This window comes from Plectropomus leopardus, chromosome 13 (genome assembly GCF_008729295.1).
Source record: "Plectropomus leopardus isolate mb chromosome 13, YSFRI_Pleo_2.0, whole genome shotgun sequence".
Taxonomy (NCBI): domain Eukaryota; kingdom Metazoa; phylum Chordata; class Actinopteri; order Perciformes; family Serranidae; genus Plectropomus; species Plectropomus leopardus.
This window is the reverse complement of record NC_056475.1, coordinates 24,506,078-24,526,814: the sequence shown is the minus strand read 5'-3', so window position 1 is coordinate 24,526,814 and position 20,737 is coordinate 24,506,078. Positions and strand designations below refer to the sequence as shown.

The window sequence follows — 20,737 nt, the reverse complement described above, 5'->3', positions numbered from 1 at the left end:
TGTGCTATTTAGAGGAGCCTACGTAGAGACCCTGCAAAGGTGGGCGGCTGAGATCGCGTTTGTCGTTTGGTTTATGAAGACAGGGTTTTTTCCTTCCCAGACAAGTTGCTAAATTCGACCCTTAACACCTCCAGATGACTTAACAGGAAGTTCTCACATCTTGGATTCATGTGTCTCCACGTTCAGCCTCAGCAGCAGTCAGGTCTGGGCTTATGTCACACCTGCAGCATGCTGCAGCTACACATGTCAAAACGCTTATTAATGGGGACAGCTGATCCCTCTGACCTCAAACAGGAGTTCAAAGGTGAAACATGTCAAAATTATATGTATGTATTATTTGTATCAGCTGCAAACATGTAACTGAGGTCTCATAAGCCATGACAGACCTCAGGCTCTCTAAACTCAGCTACAGAAGTCCAGGTGGGAAGATTCTGACAGGTGTGCAGGCTTCCTATGCACAATGGAAAAGTCATTTCCATGTCAGGATAAGTAGGGAAAAGAAGAGAAGATATGGAAAAATATGTGTCGCTATTCTGTTTTCTAAAATCTAAAATTGAGAATTTCTAAAAATTTATCATAAAAGCAGTGTGATTTTCAGGGCATTTAGAGTAGACGGCCAAAGCAGCCAAAATGTTTTCCACTGTGTGAGAGCTAAAGCGAATTTGATGTCGTCGAAAGCACAACCAAAAATATGACGTGCAACAAAACGCACACTCCTACGCAGAGCTGCCTCCAAGCCTGCACGTCACAGCCTGCAAAACAGCTCTGCTCCAAATACCTTTTATCTGAACCAAATCCAGACTTTCATGACCAAAAAACAAATATTAAGCTCTTCTGAAAATGCATTAATTATGCAGAGATGCCGTTATCAGAAAAGTATCTTTTCAACGTAAGGAAACTTTTATGGCTGTATTCATCATCATTTCCATTGACACGGTGAATAAACAAGCCTGCACAGACAGTGAAAATTACATCATTTGACTTAACACAGGGGAACAATAATATAATATTACATATTCAATATGTTCAGGGAAAATAATATGATCATGGGTAGCACCAGTGAGATTACTTCCCTTTTTGGGCAGAGATGTTTGACAGTTGAACATCCAGCATTCTGTGTAGTGTGGACTGAATGGTCACCGTAGGTAAATGCAAGTGTGCCCCGGGCGAGCTATTTAGTCTGAAAAATCTACTGAGAAAGTCTGTAATTTTAAAATGGTAAATGTGTAGGAACACTGGGACTGAATGTTGGTGCTCTGTTTTGATAAATGTTTTTTAAAAGGTTTTTCTGTAATGCAGAGGTGTGGACTCAAGTCACATGACTTGGAATCGAGTCAAACTCAACTCACATATTTGATGACTTTAGACTCGACTTCAAAAATCAAAATAGATTTGCAACTCAACATAGAGTTTTAACACCAATCACTTGGACTTGAGCCTTTTGACTTAAAAATACTCGATACCTTCCCCCATACAGAGATTTAAAAAGTATGTTATTAATAAAGTGTGCCAAAATCAATTCATTTCCCTCAACTAACATTAACGCTTTTCATGCCCAGCAAGTCGACAATAGATTCTCCAGATCTGCTTTGTTTGAACTGATCCGCCAGCATCCAATCACATTGGAGGAGAGAAATACCGTTACGTTACTGAGCAGCAGTTGGAAAAAATTATACTAATGACATTTTGTTCAAGTACAAAACTATGAACTGCGGGTTGAAAATAACAGACATGTAACAACTTCCAACAAACTTTACATTTGGCAAAGACTGCATTATGGCTTGTTAGGACTCGAAACTCATAGTTAAGGTGACTTGGGACTTGAGTGCAAAGGCTTGAGATTTGTGACTTGTAAAACAATGACTCTGCCCCACCTGTGCTGTAATGCTGCATTTAAATAGCTTGTTTTTTGATGCTGCCATAGAGATAAAAAGGTGACACAGTGTTTTTCATGACAGATTACTGGAGTGAGAGTGATCATGAGGACATGGAGATGACCTCGATGTCCAAACAGGACAGTCCACCGCCACCTTATGACACCTATCCCAGAGCATCTTCAGTGAGTCTGTCAGCATGTAGTTCAGTAGATAGATGTGTGTGTGTGTGTGTGTGTGTGTGTGTGTGTGTGTGTGTGTGTGTGTGTACTGTGTTAAGGTGAGTCCCTACCTGGAGCCGAAGCGTGGCCACCTCTCCTCCTCTGACACCTTCCAGTCCCGCTCCTCTCATGACGACTTCCACTCTGAGCCTCAGGACGGCAACAGCAGCAACAACGGCGTCTCCCCCGGGCAGAAGACGAGCGGCCACCGGAACTCGTGGCAGGACCAGATGGAAAGCAACGCGAGGATGCACTACCTGCAGACGTTTCCGGTAGAGGAGAACCTGCTGTCTGAGGACAGAGATCAACTGGCGATGGAGTACCGCAGGCAGTCCACCCTGCCTGCACAGCGCAGCCTGCTGCAAGAACAGTACAGAGCCCTGCCTCTGCCCCTCAGGTCCAGCATCGACTCAGACGCAGGAGGGAAACCCCGCAGCTTCACGCTACCCAGGGACAGCGGGCTCCATGCTATCCTGGCCGCCACCGCCGCTGCATCGGATCAGAGGGAGCCTCATCACTACCAGCTGGACCGGCCCAGAGGCAGCGGTCAGACACACAGCATCTCTGTTTTACATCTTTACACATAAACCACAAGCATAGAGGTTTAAAAATTTATAACCAGGTTTGAGATTACAGCAGATAGTGTCATACTGAAACCAGAACAGTCAGTCGCCAATCAATCAGTTGATCCATGACAACAATTTTCATCATCAATCAATCATACATTTAAATCATTTATCACAACAGTAATAATAATTAGTTGCAACCAAAGACTGTATATAAAGAAGGATGACGCGTCTCAACTTTCTCTAACGGTACAGAAGTGAAGCCATAATATTGTAGATTTGGCTGCTGCCATCTTGCAGTTGTGATGTCATTTGGAGCCAGAGTTTGCCCAGTCGTGATCAGAAAGTGGAACTGTGGTATTGAGTTCTGGCCCATACACCTGTCCGACCCAATCGTGTGCAGCACCACTGATCACAAGCACAACTATTGACACACACAGAGCTGTCAATCATGTTTTCAAATCTCCTTTTTATCAGCATCAAAAAACTAAGTAAAACCAAACTTTGGAAAAATGTATTAAACAGGCACTTTTTAAATTTGGCTTATGTCCCATTTGCTAACATGGAGGGGGTGGGGTTTGTGACTTCAGGCAGCTACCAGGGGGCCATCAAGATGTTTTGGTTTCACTTTTGGGGAGCTGTAGAATGCTCCAGAAATGAGTCAAAAAACCTGAACAGAGTTTTTGCACTCCAGGGTCCCTGGTCTCGAGGTCGGTGTTTTTTTTGAATGAGCTTTTGGTGAAAACCCTGAAATCAGGTTTGTGGTTACCATAAACTGAAGAGATTTTTATGGTTTTGTTTCACAACGTAAAATACATCAGTACCTATCCCACCTGTGACTTTTGAAGCTGTCTTGTCTTAAAAAGACAGTTGCTAACAAGTGGCTAAATGAGACTACAAACCGTCATCCTGCTTCACAGCCTCGTTGTGGTAGGGATGTTAAATCATGTGACCATGCTGTTTTTGCTTCTGGCATAGCATTTAAGCTTCAAAGCTCATAAAAGTTGTGTTCATTTGTGAAGATCATCTTGCTGACATGATCTTGCAAAGCTTGTAAATGTCATTAACGTTGGTTTGCCACAAAGCTTATTTTCTGCAATAATCTAAAATCCAATTGAGAAATCCCATCGGCTTTTTGTCAAGGGAACCAGGGCGACGCTAACCTCCGTGTTGGCTTACAGAAAAATGTCACCCCTGCAGCAGTCTGTGACTCACCTTGCAACCTTACATCACACACGTAATGATGACCATTTGTTTGTGCGTACCTATTAACCTGTGGAGTACTCCTGCAGTTGCCATGGTTACTTGGACAGAAATGTTAAATATCTAGTTAATTTGAAAATTACAAATTACCATGTGGTAAAAACAGGTACCCACACTTTTCTGTTCAGGAGGAAAATACACCCGCAAATAAGATTAGAAATTGGCTGATTTTTTTCAGTATGAACCAGCTGCACAGGAAATGCATCCCATCGAGCTGAGTCACTTGTAGCACTTCAACACCAAGCGCCGCGACTGAGACTGCACGAAAACTAGTTTGCAAGTGAGCAGAGAAGTTGAAGAAGTCATGAATAAACTGCCCAGCTTCTGCCACTCTAAGTGGTGCTGGTACAAATTTGACTAAAAATTCTAAACACGGACAATGTCAGGACCACAGTGTGTTGCAAGGAAAAATCAGTGTAACAACATCCATTTTTATATAGTAACGGTGTTAAACAGCAGTTTTAATCAGTACAATTGGGACATGAGGTTTGGGGTGATGAAGGGATACTTGATCTAATCTGACAGGGGTGTTTGAGGTATGTCGCACAAAGTTGTGAACCACTGCAGTAGACCTTTAGAGGAGATCAAGGTGTCCCACTTAACAATATAACTGAGATCAACCTGAAATTAACAAATTTAAGGCTGTCATGCACACTTTACGTGCAGATCAGTCTTCTGCACAGCATTGAGCAAGTGTGCTTATTTGTCGTTGGTTATTTTATTAAAGCTGCTAACAGGCAGTCAGAAGCAGCAAATGTCAGAGGTTGAATACTCGCTATTATTGCTTTATTGGATGGGATTTGAAGCCAGCCCATTTGCCGTCCCTCAAAAACCTCCAGGGCAGTTGCCTAAGTGAGATGAAATTTAGTGTCTGATTTGATAGTGATTTATCTTGGCAGTCCACTTTCTCTCACGCACTCACGCTCACTCTTTCTCTCCTTCTTTTTCTTTCTCTCTCGCCCGATCGAGATGTCATTGTGCCTCTCGGCAGTGTTTGAATGGTGAAGCGAGGAGGAATCCTTTCAGCCCATGTTAATGTTGAATTCTGAACAGGATAAAGAAACGCGCCTCAGGGTCCGTTCTTCTTGTCCTCATTTATCTATTGCTCCACCGTTCATTCTCTCCTCTACTGCCTGTAAAGACAAGAAAGAAACACAAAACAGGCGGCAAATAAAGCATGATACATTTCAAAGCACAGCCCCAAAGCTTCAGAACGCACCAAAACACGAAACAGTGACGACTACCAGATTCAGAGCACTAGTGCAGTGTTTGTATCCTGCCAACAGAGGGCAGTGTATGTAAACAGTAGAGGGTGCTGGTCTTATATCAGAATGATGTAGGAGCTGTGTTTTCCTTCAACAAGACGCCATAATGAAGAGACGTACCACAGAATGAAGTATTAGGAATGTTCATCCTGTGAGCTCATGAAAAACATATATTCATACATTATCTGAGTAATCAGAAAAGAATACAGATAATTTTCATATGGTATAAAAAAGGTTCCATGATTAAAATACAGAAAAAAAAATAATTTCTTTATCAAGACCTTTATGTGATGTTTAATACATGTTAACACTGGTAGCACTAACAAGGTTGTTGTATTCAATTAAAAAAAAGTAAAAACTAAGCGTTTTAGTAAACAAATAAAAATAAAAACTAGACTTCTGAAAAACACAAATACTAATACGATATTGTATTACTTGCAAAACAAACTAAAATATTTGTATTGTATTACCTATTCTGAACTTAAAATTTTGCCTCTGACAAATAACTGCCATATGATAAATTAAAAGAAAAAAATAAAACTCATGCTGAAACTAATAAGAATTAAACTGAAATTAAACATAAAAAAGAAACTCAAGCAAATCAAGCAAACCCACTATGGAAACTAACTGAAAGTGAACTGAATTGAAGAAAAAAAATAAGATGAATAAAATCTAAAAACATGCTAACTTTGTATGGAAGTACACTAAAGGCTTGGTTAAATTACAAAACCACATATTTTTATTTGCACATAGTTCTGATCTGCTTACATCTTTGTCACTGTAGCAAGCAGTGCAATGCAACCAATGGTGGTAACTAAGTACATTTACTCAAGTACTGTATTTAAGAAGAATTTGATGTTCTTGTACTTGAATATTTCTATTTTATTTTACATACTTGTACTCTAAATCTTTATAGCTCAGGGGCAAAATATTGCACTTCTTACTCCACTGCAGGTATTTGAGAGCTGTAGTCATTGGTTACTAAGTCAATGAATTGATTGGTCAATCAAATAAAAATTCAAACTTTGTTAGTACTATTTACTAACTGAATCTCAAATGTCAGAATCTGCTCCTTTTGCTCATGTTAAATTACAGTGAACTTGATAAATTTAAAGTTATTAAAAATGTTATTTAAAGACTGTTGGTCAGACTGAACAAGCAATTTGAAGATAACAGACTGGATTCTGGTGACATTTCTCACTATTTTCTCACTATAAGTTTTATTAAGAAAAATGACGTATATTTTATAAATTGAGAAAATAATTATCAGAATATTCAGAATTATAGCAGCCCTATGTGAAATAGTTCAAAATTTGCTTCACCCAACTACAACAGAAAATAGTCACGTCAGTGCATGAGTAATTCTAATCTAATGATTTAACAGTTACAAGGACCATTTTCTGCATTTTTTTTGTATTATTTTATATAATAATCTAATTTTTCTGATTGTACATGCTTAACATTGTCAGTGCAGGACTTTGAGTACTTTTACTGTGTGGTATTAATACTTTTACTGACCTCAGATCACTGAAACAGCCCCTGGGATAAATGTTATGCAATTTTTATTACCTAAAGCATGAAACAGTTACATCTAAAAAAAAAAAAACCTCAACAACACATTTCTTTCCAGAAAAATGTCCTCAATATCCGCTGACCTCGGTGTCAACTTGCAATATTTTGAGTCCCTTCACAGCCACTTGTTAGCTTCGGCTCTCTGCCATTTCACGCTGGGCAGGTAGCATAAACTCGGTTGGTGTGAATGTGTGGGCAGAGAGAGACTGCAGTTACAGCTACAGCTTCATATGGTGGATGAGGTTCCTTCTTTCTTTTTTTATCAGCAAAATTGTAAGTTAACAGCCTGCATACAGAGAACTTTTATTAATTATCACCTTGTTTAGTATAAGGTGATAATTTAGAGAAAAAAAAGAAAAAGAATCTCGCTCTTGGGTTTGGTTGCAGTAACATTTTTGTTGATTATTGCTTGTCCTTTTACAGGCCATGGACGGGACTGCAGGATGCAGGCAGACTCTCTGGGAGATTTGTACCGTGCTTTGGAGCAGACCAGTCTGTCCACCTCGGCTGACCATAGATCAGCCAGCCGCCTGGAGTACAAGCGCTCATTTGTGCGCCGAGTCAACGACCCCCTGCTCAACGACAAGCTTCATCGCCTCCGGATCCTCCACAGCTCACTTAAGGTAACATGTATTAAGCATTTATGTCTCTCCAAAAGTGTGTGATTTATTGGCTCATTACTAATGGACACCCTCACCTCCTTACAGAATGTCCCTCTTCAAGACACAAACCGGTCTCTGGGTTTTTAGGGTAGACTGTGAGGATCAGTGATGAAACCTCAAACGTATTGCCTCTGCCTGTGCCTCACACAGCTGCCATCCCTTTGCTGGAGATTAAAGGCACCAAAAAAAACCTCCCTTTACCTGCTCGGCGCGCCTTCCCTTTTTCAGCATCTCCAACCTTGCTCACCGTGCAGGAGCACAAAGACTTGGTGTCTCTCTCCACTTTTAAAGATGAGGGCTGTTACAAAAAGCAAAAAAAAAAAAAAAAAAAAAAAAGACGTCTGGCTTGATTAAATAACAGGGTTTATGGCAAATAAGCACTTTGTGTCTGTGTCAAAGACTTGTCGGAGAGCTTTGTATAACTCATCGCTTACATGCATGACCGCCTCCCCTTGCTTCTGTTGAATTTGAACATTATGCTGGAGTTGTGTACAGCCGCTCAGTAAAGTCTGACGGACGAATTAAAAGCTATTTTGGATGTACACAACATTTTGTTATGCATGATTAAAGGACATGTTTGTACAGGGTGTTAAGCTTATATATAAATATATATTTAATATTACTACAACAACAGTGACTACACAATGTTTTGGGGTACTTATACAAAATTGTAAATCAAGTGCTGTGCCTCAGTGATTGTGAATGTACATTGTACTTTTCCAAGAGAGACGAGAGAAGATATAGGAAGCAAGCTATTCCTCAACACAGGAGCACAAGAATTTAACGCTTGGCAATAATGAACTAGTATTGTAAATTACAAAGGTGTGATCAGAATAGTTGTCTATTTTTGTATGCATGCCGTCTACCTAATTGTTTGTAAAACAGTTTTGTATTTCGAAGTGCGTTCGGTCCGGCGAATACTGGTGTCTACTCCTTCCTCCAACCGCATTGTGTTTTTAAGACTTATTTTACAATTTGCCCCTGGAAATTGCAGAAGTTGATTTTTTTTAAGTGTTAAGAGGAATAACTGTATTTATTAAGTGTTTAATGTACAAGCATGCTTTGTATAACTAAAACACATTACCATGCCATTGGAAATTGACTGACATTGCACAAGTGTGCCACATTGTAGCTACATTACTTTTTTATTGAATAAAGTATGGCATGGGCACACATAAGTAGACCCATTGTCATGTTTTTTTTTTTTTCTCAATCAAATGTATGTGAGTATTTTTAGACACTACTCCTATCAGAGAGAGCAACAAAGGCTGACTCAGAGGATTGTCCTAATATATGATACACATGCCCTCATTGTGATGAAGCCTCAGGCATTTTTACTCTGTAGGGTATGATAAATGATATGATCCGCAAAGAATAACGCGGAGGAGGATCTGCCCAGGCAACAGTGTAAGAAAAGACGAGCAACAGGGATAAATCTTTCTGCTTTTACTGGTTTAAATCATCAAGCCTCCACCCCCGTTAACTAGGACTTTCTAATGCACCGAGAAACATGCCACCCCCCCAAAATCTCAACTTTCAGCACCTTTTCCATTTGTTTTTGACACATATTCCACTACTATCACACTATCCACATCCTGCCGCCTCAATCAAATCCCCCAAATTTCACTCCCACAATATAAGTCTCCGCTCACTCTTGCTATGGCTCAATGAGTCAGTTTTCATTTTCTTTAGTTTCTCATCCGATCTCCCACTTCCACATTCAAAAACCTCAGCGTCCTTCTCCATTTACGCCATCCTTGCACTGCCGTCAGATTTTGGCAGGGGTGGATTTTGCGCTTGAGAGATTCCACAATTTGTTTTTTTTTTTTTTAATAAAAAGTTAAATCTTTATCCTGATTGGTTATTCAGTCAATTTTGATTTGATTAAGGAATGAATTACTTAAAAATGAAAAAAAAAAAATGCAAACAAAACCAAACATTTCATGCCAGACTTTTTGAGGCTGTGCTTTCCCTTTTGGGCCCAGGTTTATCAGAAACACTTTCCACCCACAACAGCACCCCTGTCTTTAAGGCTTAAACAGCAAATCCAGTATAAAATCACTGTTTTTTTTTCTTTCTTTTTTTTTTTTTAAATGTGTGTGTTTAGATGTCAGGGAGGTAGCTGTGACTCCCTAGATGACAGTCATTATAGTTTCCAGGAATATTTGTTTGGGGAATTGTTTTTTAAATATGACTTTGTTGACAATGGATGATGAAATGTCAAGCACTGGCTGAAATGTATACTTTAATATTGAAAATTGTACAAAATATGACACTAGATTCTGCACGCACTGTTAAATATCATATACAAGCTTTCAGTTATCACAAAAACACTCTTTTAACTTATTCATTTTCAGCACATTATGGCACTGAGAGCATTAACTCACAAAAAGAGCACATGCACATCTTACAGAGTCAAGAATAACATAAACGTAACCAAAACACTGCAATACAAATGTATGATTTATCATGTAAACCCTAAGAAAAATCCATTAACGAAATAAAAGCATCAGTCATTTTTGCATTTATTTTCAGTTTTCATATTAGAGTTTGCAGAGCAGACAGGACAAAGTGTGAAAAATAAAGGTGTGTTTTTAAGTTCTAGCAGTATATTTCCTTCAGCTATCCAGTGTCCACGTGGGCACAGACAAACAGACTGAAACTCAGAACATTATGTGCACAAAGCCTGAGCTTCAGCCGGCTAATGCTCCAAGAATCCCACATGGCATGACAAGCATCCAGCTCTCCAAATATTTTCCTCCGTGCAGGCTGGTCTGGGTTTTGTTTCTGATGTTTCTGCATGTCATGTGTTTCCAGAGACAGTCATGTGTCCTCACAGCATCGTGCACAACACTTTGAATGCACCATCATGCACCAACAGCCCTCCTGGCTACATTATTCGTCACTTGCCTGCTTTTTCTGGTGAAAAGCCTAACCAGTCGATCTTTTATGACTTGAATACTCAAACCGTAGATTACCGGATTAAAAATGGGCGGAAATATCAAAAAATACAGTGATAAAAACAGCCTGATTTGGTAAGGTAGGTGATTAATGTTAATCGACTTTGTGCTATTTCTATAAAGCACCCGATGGAGTAGTTAGTTATTGCGAGCAGGTGGGGGGTGCAGGTCCGGAGGGCCTTGAGCTTGGATTTGCTAAATGACAGCACACATATCCTCAGGATGTGTACATATGTATAAAAGATGATGAAAATCTGTGGAAGTGAGTACAGAGCCACAGATACTAGGCCAACAATGTTAGCAACAGATGTGTCTGAACAGGCAAGTTTCACCAGTGCGTAATTCATACAGTACACCTTTTCCATGGTTCTCTCACAAAACTGCAGCCGAAGAGTGAAAATCAAAACGATGAAAAATGCCAGCATGGGGTACAACCATGTAAAAACAATGACTTTAACAAGCTTCTGTGACATGATGGTGCGATAAAGCAGCGGATAACAAATGGCCACATACCTGTCATAACTCATAGCTGCTAGAATTGTGAATTCAGTAATGCATATGTGTGCACGGCATAGATCTGTGTCTGACAGAAAGGAAGAGATATCTCATACGAGTGTGACAGCAAGTTGCTCAGTAATGCAGGCAGTAAGGCAGTGCTCCCATACAGACCATTCACAGCCAGGTTACACAGCAGAAAAAACATTGGCTCATGCAGAGTTTTTTTCACAATAGACCACTCCGATCAACACTACATTTTCAGCAACTATGGTTACGTATGTGATCAGGAAAATGCAGAAGTACACCAACTTCAGGTCCTCCATTCCATGGTAGTCGGACAGATGAATAAATGTCACCTCAGAGAAATTTTTCATGGCAACACAAATCTTTCACAAAGCATCTGAGTCATGCAGAACATACAGCACATTACTGCACAATCTGAGGTGAGGTGTGTGTCACCTGTGTGTTTTTGGACTGCACTGATGAGCTTTTATACTGTCCTGTTATTATCGGCCAGTGTTATTGATCATCATCACTCTCATTAGGAGGAGCTTTCTAATTTCTTCCACGGGGGAAAACTGACCGCTAATGAGCTTGTTTATCTGTACATGTCTATGTTGTTCATATCTAGTGCATGTCTGCAAACTGTGTGATTGTCATCTCATTTTGTTTGATTTGTGTTAATTATATTGAAGCCTATATTTAGAAAAACAAGTCAAGAGCTGTGTAATATCTGTCCACAGGCCTTGGACATGACTGAGCTAAGCTATAGCACACCAAACCAAAATGCTACAACATGAGATGAACTAAACTAAAATATGACATTATATCAGGGACCAACCTGACAGGTATTTATTTATTTATTTTCAAAATAAGGGGTTTTATATGACCAAAAATACTTTGACTTGGTACTCATGACATAATTGACTTGAATTAAGTCAAAACGACTTGACTTGTTTAATTTAAGATTAAAAAATAAATGTATAAATAAATCAGACAGCCTGTTGAAAAGTTGCCTGCAAACATGGCAACCCCCTGCAGCGAGTTGCAGACCAGCAGAGGCCAACGCACGAGCCAGCTAGCATGGCGGGAACAAGCAGGAATGATAAAACCTGGATTCGGAGATTTTGTTGTTAATGGCGGCTTTTGTTTTTGTGTCAGCGACTACCTGGTCACATTGACTTACACATCTTTGCAATATAAGGAGAGCTGTTAGTTTGTTGCCAGCGCACAGAGGATAAATCCTCACGTTCAGCTGTCTGCTAATGCTAACATCCAACTGTTGACCAAAACGCCGTGGATGTATTATAGGGAAGCGTGCTGGATACAGCATGGATGTGTTAATATAGGGAAGTCTGGATACAGACCGATTTATAATAGATCCATGATACAGATGGCAAAATCTTGTGCAGCGTAAACATCAAAACTTCCGGCCCAAGAACGACCCGATGCTTCAAAGTAAAAGCACGGTGAGTTCAGCTTTTATTTATTTATTTCTAACAATACTAAAATAGAACTGTATCTAACTTCATTTTAACATTATTTTATGAAACTGTATGATACCATTAGTTCATTTAACTTCATTATATGACAGTTGCTACTTTATTGTAACTAAAGTTTTTTCATAACTTTGTATTTTAGAACATTAGTTTAGAGGGGATTTCAAAATATCGAGGTATATATCGTATGTATCCCGATAATTTGAAAGCCATATCACCCAGCTGTATTGTCAGCTTACTGAATAATCAAAAAGGACTAATGACTCCAAAAACCCGGAAATGATTTAGCATTTCGCACCTCTGGTTCCATAACTCAGCGAGGAGAACATTAACCATAAAGTATGCACTATTTAGTTAAAGATTTAACATTAAATAACCCTCCTGCACAAAAGGTTTTGCAGGAGGATTGCTTACATTTAAATCAGCTTGTGGCTGCAGGTGCCATCATTGCAATGAGCCGAACTGAAACCAAAAAACTGAAACCAAGCAGCCTTTGCTTTGTTTGGATTTGGCATTAAGTTGTACATTGTCACTACATAAAGGCCTATATACATAAGTACTGACAGGTACTTAGCCAAATTATTTTCTGTTTCTGTTCCTCTTCCTGTTGTGTTATATAGTTTCACAAGTTGGTATGGCGGTTAGATTTTTTGTCTTAATCAGTTTCATTTGTGTTTCTGAGATGCTAAAGATCTGCTGTGTTCTTGTGGTTAGGATAAATTTTGCAGAAAAATCTGCAAAAGTGCATCTGCAGCTTTTTCCATAGTTTGTTCTAAAAGCAGGCAGCGCAGATCCATCCACAGCGACAGCAGGGTCATCTGATTTAGAGAAAAACAGGCTGTGTTCAAAGTTGAACCCACCCACCCACACACAGTAGTGTTATTTTAAGTTTGGGCGCTGGCATGATGCCACTGACGCACTGTAGTGTGCAGCAGGACACTCAGTGCAGAGAGAGGAATACCCTGAGCACAGAGATTACATCTGTCTCCTCCACAGAAGAATAACCCTTCAGTTTTTCTGACGGACGAATTAAAAGCTATTTTGGATGTACACAAATTTTTGTTATGCATGATTAAAGGACATGTTTGTACAGGGTGTTAAGCTTATATATAAATATATATTTAATATTACTACAACAACAGTGACTACACAATGTTTTGGGGTACTTATACAAAATTGTAAATCAAGTGCTGTGCCTCAGTGATTGTGAATGTACATTGTACTTTTCCAAGAGAAACGAGAAAAGATATAGGAAGCAAGCTATTCCTCAACACAGGAGCACAAGAATTTAACGCTTGGCAATAATGAACTAGTATTGTAAATTACAAAGGTGTGATCAGAATAGTTGTCTATTTTTGTATGCATGCCGTCTACCTAATTGTTTGTAAAACAGTTTTGTATTTTGAAGTGCGTTCGGTCCGGCGAATACTGGTGTCTACTCCTTCCTCCAACCGCATTGTGTTTTTAAGACTTATTTTACAATTTGCCCCAGGAAATTGCAGAAGTTGATTTTTTTAAGTGTTAAGAGGAATAACTGTATTTATTAAGTGTTTAATGTACAAGCATGCTTTGTATAACTAAAACACATTACCATGCCATTGGAAATTGACTGACATTGCACAAGTGTGCCACATTGTAGTACATTACTTTTTTATTGAATAAAGTATGGCATGGGCACACATAAGTAGACCCATTGTCATGTTTTATTTTTTTCTCAATCAAATGTATGTGAGTATTTTTAGACACTACTCCTATCAGAGAGAGCAACAAAGGCTGACTCAGAGGATTGTCCTAATATATGATACACATGCCCTCATTGTGATGAAGCCTCAGGCATTTTTACTCTGTAGGGTATGATAAATGATATGATCCGCAAAGAATAACGCGGAGGAGGATCTGCCCAGGCAACAGTGTAAGAAAAGACGAGCAACAGGGATAAATCTTTCTGCTTTTACTGGTTTAAATCATCCAGCCTCCACCCCCGTTAACTAGGACTTTCTAATGCACCGAGAAACATGCCACCCCCCAAAATCTCAACTTTCAACACCTTTTCCATTTGTTTTTGACACATATTCCACTACTATCACACTATCCACATCCTGCCACCTCAATCAAATCCCCCAAATTTCACTCCCACAAATATAAGTCTCCGCTCACTCTTGCTATGGCTCAATGAGTCAGTTTTCATTTTATTTAGTTTCTCATCCGATCTCCCGCTTCAACATTCAAAAACCTCAGCGTCCTTCTCCATTTACGCCATCCTTGCACCGCCGTCAGATTTTGTCAGGGGTGGATTAAACCATTTTGTGCTTGAGAGATTCCACAATTTGTTTTTTTTTTTTAAATAAAAGGTTAAATCTTTGTCCTGATTTGTTATTCAGTCAATTTTGATTTAATTAAGACATTAATTACTTAAAAATGAAAAAAAAAAATGCAAACAAAACCAAACATTTCGTGCCAGACTTTTTGAGGCTGTGCTTTCTCTTTTGGGCCCAGGTTTATCAGAAACACTTTCCACCCACAACAGCACCCCTGTCTTTAAGGCTTAAACAGCAAATCCAGTACAAAATCAACATTTTTTTTTCTTTCTTTTTTTTTTTTTAAATGTGTGTGTTTAGATGTCAGGGAGGTAGCTGTGACTCCCTGGATGACAGTCATTATAGTTTCCAGGAATGTTTGTTTGGGGAATTGTTTTTTTAAACATGACTTTGTTGACAATGGATGATAAAATGTCAAGCACTGGCTGAAATGTATACTTTATAATCGAAAATTGTACAAAATATGACACTAGATTCTGCACGCACTGTTAAATATCATATACAAGCTTTCAGTTATCACAAAAACACTCTTTTAACTTATTCATTTTCAGCACATTATGGCACTCAGAGCATTAACTCACAAAAAGAGCACATGCACATCTTACAGAGTCAAGAATAACATAAACGTAACCAAAACACTGCAATACAAATGTATGATTTATCATGTAAACCCTAAGAAAAATCCATTAACGAAATAAAAGCATCAGTCATTTTTGCATTTATTTTCAGTTTTCATATTAGAGTTTGCAGAGCAGACAGGACAAAGTGTGAAAAATAAAGGTGTGTTTTTAAGTTCTAGCAGTATATTTCCTTCAGCTATCCAGTGTCCACGTGGGCACAGACAAACAGACTGAAACTCAGAACATTATGTGTACAAAGCCTGAGCTTCAGCCTGCTTCAGCCATGACAAGCACCCAGCTCTCCAAATATTTTCCTCCGTGCAGGCTGGTCTGGTTTTGTTTCTGATGTTTCTGCATGTCATGTGTTTCCAGAGACAGTCATGTGTCCTCACAGCATCGTGCACAACACTTTGAATGCACCATCATGCACCAACAGCCCTCCTGGCTACATTATTCGTCACTTGCCTGCTTTTTTTGGTGAAAAGCCTAACCAGTCGATCTTTTATGACTTGAATACTCAAACCGTAGATTACCGGATTAAAAATGGGTGGAAATATCAAAAAATACAGTGATAAAAACAGCCTGATTTGGTAAGGAAGGTGCTTAATGTTGAATCGACTTTGTGCTATTTCTAGAAAGCACCCGATGGAGTAGTTAGTTATTGCGAGCAGGTGGGGGGTGCAGGTCCGGAGGGCCTTGAGCTTGGATTTGCTAAATGACAGCACACATATCCTCAGGATGTGTACATATGTATAAAAGATGATGAAAATCTGTGGAAGTAAGTACAGAGCCACAGATACTAGGCCAACAATGTTAGCAACAGATGTGTCTGAACAGGCAAGTTTCACCAGTGCGTAATTCATACAGTACACCTTTCCATGGTTCTCTCACAAAACTGCAGCCGAAGAGTGAAAATCAAAACGATGAAAAATGCCAGCATGGGGTACAACCATGTAAAAACAATGACTTTAACAAGCTTCTGTGACATGATGGTGCGATAAAGCAGCGGATAACAAATGGCCACATACCTGTCATAACTCATAGCTGCTAGAATTGTGAATTCAGTCATGGCATATGTGTGCACGGCATAGATCTGTGTCTGACAGAAAGGAAGAGATATCTCATACGAGTGTGACAGCAAGTTGCTCAGTAATGCAGGCAGTAAGGCAGTGCTCCCATACAGACCATTCACAGCCAGGTTACACAGCAGAAAAAACATTGGCTCATGCAGAGTTTTTTCACAATAGACCACTCCGATCAACACTACATTTTCAGCAACTATGGTTACGTATGTGATCAGGAAAATGCAGAAGTACACCAACTTCAGGTCCTCCATTCCATGGTAGTCGGACAGATGAATAAATGTCACCTCAGAGAAATTTTTCATGGCAACACAAATCTTTCACAAAGCATCTGAGTCATGCAGAACATACAGCACATTACTGCACAATCTGAGGTGAGGTGTGTGTCACCTGTGTGTTTTTTGACTACACTGATCAGAGCTTTTATACTGTCCTGTTATTATCGGCCAGTGTTATTGATCATCATCGCTCTCATTACGAGGAGCTTTCTAATTTCTTCCACGGGGGAAAACTGATCGCTAATGAGCTTGTTTATCTGTACATGTCTATGTTGTTCATATCTAGTGCATGTCTGCAAACTTTGTGATTGTCATCTCATCTTGTTTGATTTTTGTTAATTATATTGAAGCCTATATTTAGAAAAACAAGTCAAGGGCTGAGTAATATCTGTCCACAGGCCTTGGACATGACTGAGCTAAGCTATAGCACACCAAACCAAAATGCTACAACATGAGATGAACTAAACTAAAATATGATGTGGTGTATTATGCTCCGTTTCTTAAGGTTCCTATTTTGGTTGGGTAAGGAGGTCTCGAGGTCAAAGGTTTAGGGATGGTTCGGCCTGGAAGCCAAGTGTACAGAATACTGGCACCAGGCTTAAAGTAACATGGAATGAGGCTCCTTTCAAATAAGGAGATATTTGTGGGGTCTTGTGATTGATCACAGCAGGTGAGAAGTTGCTTTACTGACAAATGTATTGATGCCTGTACCTATATAAGAGACTTGTATGAGCTGTGAGAGAGAGATTCGCATTGGTCCTGAATCCTCTCCCAGGCAGACCATGGTGCCTGGTGGATGCTGAACTTTGTTGTAATACATTGATTATTATGCAACCAAGTCGGTGTCCGCGGAGGTTTCTTCATCTTCCACACATCATTGCTACTTAAGAAACAACTACAATGACATTATGTCAGGGACCAACCTCGCAGCCTTCAAGAGTCACAGGTATTTATTTATTTATTTTCAAAATAAGGGGTTTTATATGACCAAAAATACTTTGACTTGGTACTCATGACACAATTGACTTGGAATTAAGTTAAAACGACTTGACTTGTTTAATTTAAGATTTAAAAATAAATATATAAATAAATCAGACAGCCTATTGAAAAGTTACATGTTGCCTGCAAACATGGCAACCCCCTGCAGCGAGTTGCAGACCAGCAGAGGCCAACGCACGAGCCAGCTAGCATGGCGGGAACAAGCAGGAATGATAAAACCTGGATTCGGGGATTTTGTTGTTAATGGCGGCTTTTGTTTTTGTGTCAGCGACTACCTGGTCACATTGACTTACACATCTTTGCGATATATAGAGAGCTGTTAGTTTGTTGCCAGCGCACAGAGGATAAATCCTCACCTTCAGCTGTCTGCTAATGCTAACATCCAACTGTTGACCAAAACGCCGTGGATGTATTATAGGGAAGCGTGCTGGATACAGCATGGATGTGTTAATATAGGGAAGTCTGGATACAGACCGATTTATAATAGATCCATGATACAGATGGCAAAATCTTGTGCAGCGTAAACATCAAAACTTCCGGCCCAAGAACGACCCGATGCTTCAAAGTAAAAGCACGGTGAGTTCAGCTTTTATTTATTTATATATATAACGATACTAAAATAGAACTGTATCTAACTTCATTTTAACATTATTTTATGAAACTGTATGATACCATTAGTTCATTTAACTTCATTATATGACAGTTGCTACTTTATTGTAACTAAAGTTTTTTCATAACTTCATTACCCAGCTGTATTGTCAGCTTACTGAATAATCAAAAAGGACTAATGACTCCTAAAAACCGGAAATGATTTAGCATTTCGCACCTCTGGCTCCATAACTCAGCGAGGAGAACATTAACCATAAAGTATGCACTATTTAGTTAAAGATTTAACATTAAATAACCCTCCTGCACTAAAGGTTTTGCAGGAGGATTGCTTACATTTAAATCAGCTTGTGGCTGCAGGTGCCATCATTGCAATGAGCTGAACTGAAACCAAAAACTGAAACCAAGCAGCCTTTGCTTTGTTTGGATTTGGCATTAAGTTGTACATTGTCACTACATAAAGGCCTATATACATAAGTACTGACAGGTACTTAGCCAAATTATTTTCTGTTTCTGTTCCTCTTCCTGTTGTGTTATATAATTTCACAAGTTGGTATGGCGGTTAGATTTTGTCTTAATCAGTTTCATTTGTGTTTCTGAGATGCTAAAGATCTGCTGTGTTCTTGTGGTTAGGATAAATTTTGCAGAAAAATCTGCAAAAGTGCATCTGCAGCTTTTTCCATAGTTTGTTCTAAAAGCAGGCAGCGCAGATCCATCCACAGCGACAGCAGGGTCATCTGATTTAGAGAAAAACAGGCTGTGTTCAAAGTTGAACCCACCCACACACAGTAGTGTTATTTTAAGTTTGGGCGCTGGCATGATGCCACTGACGCACTGTAGTGTGCAGCAGGACACTCAGTGCAGAGAGGAATACCCTGAGCACAGAGATTACATCTGTCTCCTCCACAGAAGAATAACCCTTCAGTTTTTCTTTAGTACAGCACAGAAAATATCCTAAACAAGCTGAAACCCTCATTACAGTGTTTCATTTCATCATCATCTTCACTGTCACTTTACCCATACCACATGCTCAGATTTAAATTTTTAATTAAAAAAAAGTAACCATAACAACAGAAAATATCACAATGGTAACTTTTATTCATTGTATTGTATTTTTTTGTATTTTGAATATTTATTCTAGGCTGTTGCCGTAGGTTTTGGATTTGCACAGTTTATTGTTCATTATTTTATAATATGTGTAGGAGCCAAATATGCGTTAAGTGTCATATGGTTTCTGTGTGCTATTCACTGTTGTGAACACGGGGTGTCGCTGTAGTAGTACCAGCCTATGCGCACCTACAAAGGTAGGAGGAATCCTGTTGACGTCAGGTGTTGATCCCGGAAGGGCAAACGGTTTTTGACCGCTGTGGCGCTGACTGAGAGATTGCGGTGAAGCTGTGTGTTTGGTCTTCCATAGAGTTAGAGATGGTTATTGTTCATGATCAGTGCAACGGAAAGCAATAAAAGTATTGTCATGCTGCAACAAGAACTCCCTGTGGATTCTTGAAGAAGCAACACAGTCACAGTATCTCAAAAGCGAAGCGTGTCGACCAGGTCACGCCGGGGTAAGACACCTCAGTGGCTAGTAATAGGCTAGCTCCTTCAATGTGAATGATGTTTGATAGTTAGGAAATATACCACAAGCCTGCTCTTGTGTTTGTTAGTGTGAGCTCCAGCTGCTGCAAAAGTTACTGCAGACTATTAAATGAGAGACAAACATTGGACACTTAGCTGGACCTGAAATTAATAGTGCATGAGCCTGTTTTAAACTTCATAGACTGTAACTCTTCACAGCAGGTGGTTTCAGGCTTTGCAAATTAGTTTTTCTAATGCAACTATGCAAGAGTCATATGATAGAAATACAAATCCATTATTGAAATTTTTAATTTTTATAAATGAAAAGCATGCTTTGTGCTAAAAAATTCTTCTAGTTTTGAAGCTCTGCAGCCAGTGACACCCGACATGCATGAAAGTGACTCAAAAGATTAAAACAGACTTTTGGCAGATCTAGATATCATTCATCTGTGCTGTTACATGCAGTGTTGCATGACCTTTTTTAAAAGTGAATCTTGAACTGGCTGCTTTAACAAAATACTGCTCTGATCTTGTATTTCCTCTTGAAACACATATTTAAGTATTTATTCATGTTTTTGAGTTAATGATGATAAAATGAACCCCATAAAAATATACAGTATCTATACTTTTATTTCAGGTATAGGGCACACTTACAATTTGCAGAACAACAAATTACAATCAAATGTTCTGTTAAATGACACATGAAATTAAGAGGACAAGTAAAGGATTAGTGATTCCAACCTTCTGTGTCCGGTCTTTATGTTCTCATGAATTTTCAGCTTTCTGGCTGGTATTATTGTCTAAAAAGCTTAAAACAATGTTATTTTAAACTTTCTAGAAGTGCAGGGAGACACGATAATGACATAAATGCACAATCAT

The 20,737-nt window shown here is 39.2% G+C and overlaps 1 protein-coding gene and 2 pseudogenes across 10 annotated transcripts in view; 1 reads left to right on the top strand and 2 right to left on the bottom strand.

Annotated features, from left to right (window-relative positions):
- The window catches only part of LOC121952636 (connector enhancer of kinase suppressor of ras 2-like), a 46,577-nt gene extending 38,015 nt beyond the window's left edge, over positions 1-8,562 (top strand). For all 10 annotated transcript variants that reach the window (XM_042499424.1, XM_042499428.1, XM_042499426.1 and 7 more), the window contains 4 exons: positions 1,959-2,059; positions 2,155-2,641; positions 7,185-7,384; positions 7,469-8,562. In XM_042499424.1, coding sequence (XP_042355358.1) covers positions 1,959-2,059; positions 2,155-2,641; positions 7,185-7,384; positions 7,469-7,510 — 830 coding nt within the window. In that variant the 3' untranslated portion in view covers positions 7,511-8,562. The remainder of the gene's footprint in view (positions 1-1,958; positions 2,060-2,154; positions 2,642-7,184; positions 7,385-7,468) is intronic.
- Positions 8,563-10,246: 1,684 nt separating this feature from the next.
- On the bottom strand, positions 10,247-11,255 carry LOC121952783 (annotated as a pseudogene).
- A 4,441-nt stretch (positions 11,256-15,696) lies between these two features.
- On the bottom strand, positions 15,697-16,705 carry LOC121952782 (annotated as a pseudogene).
- Between the last annotated feature and the right edge of the window lie 4,032 nt (positions 16,706-20,737).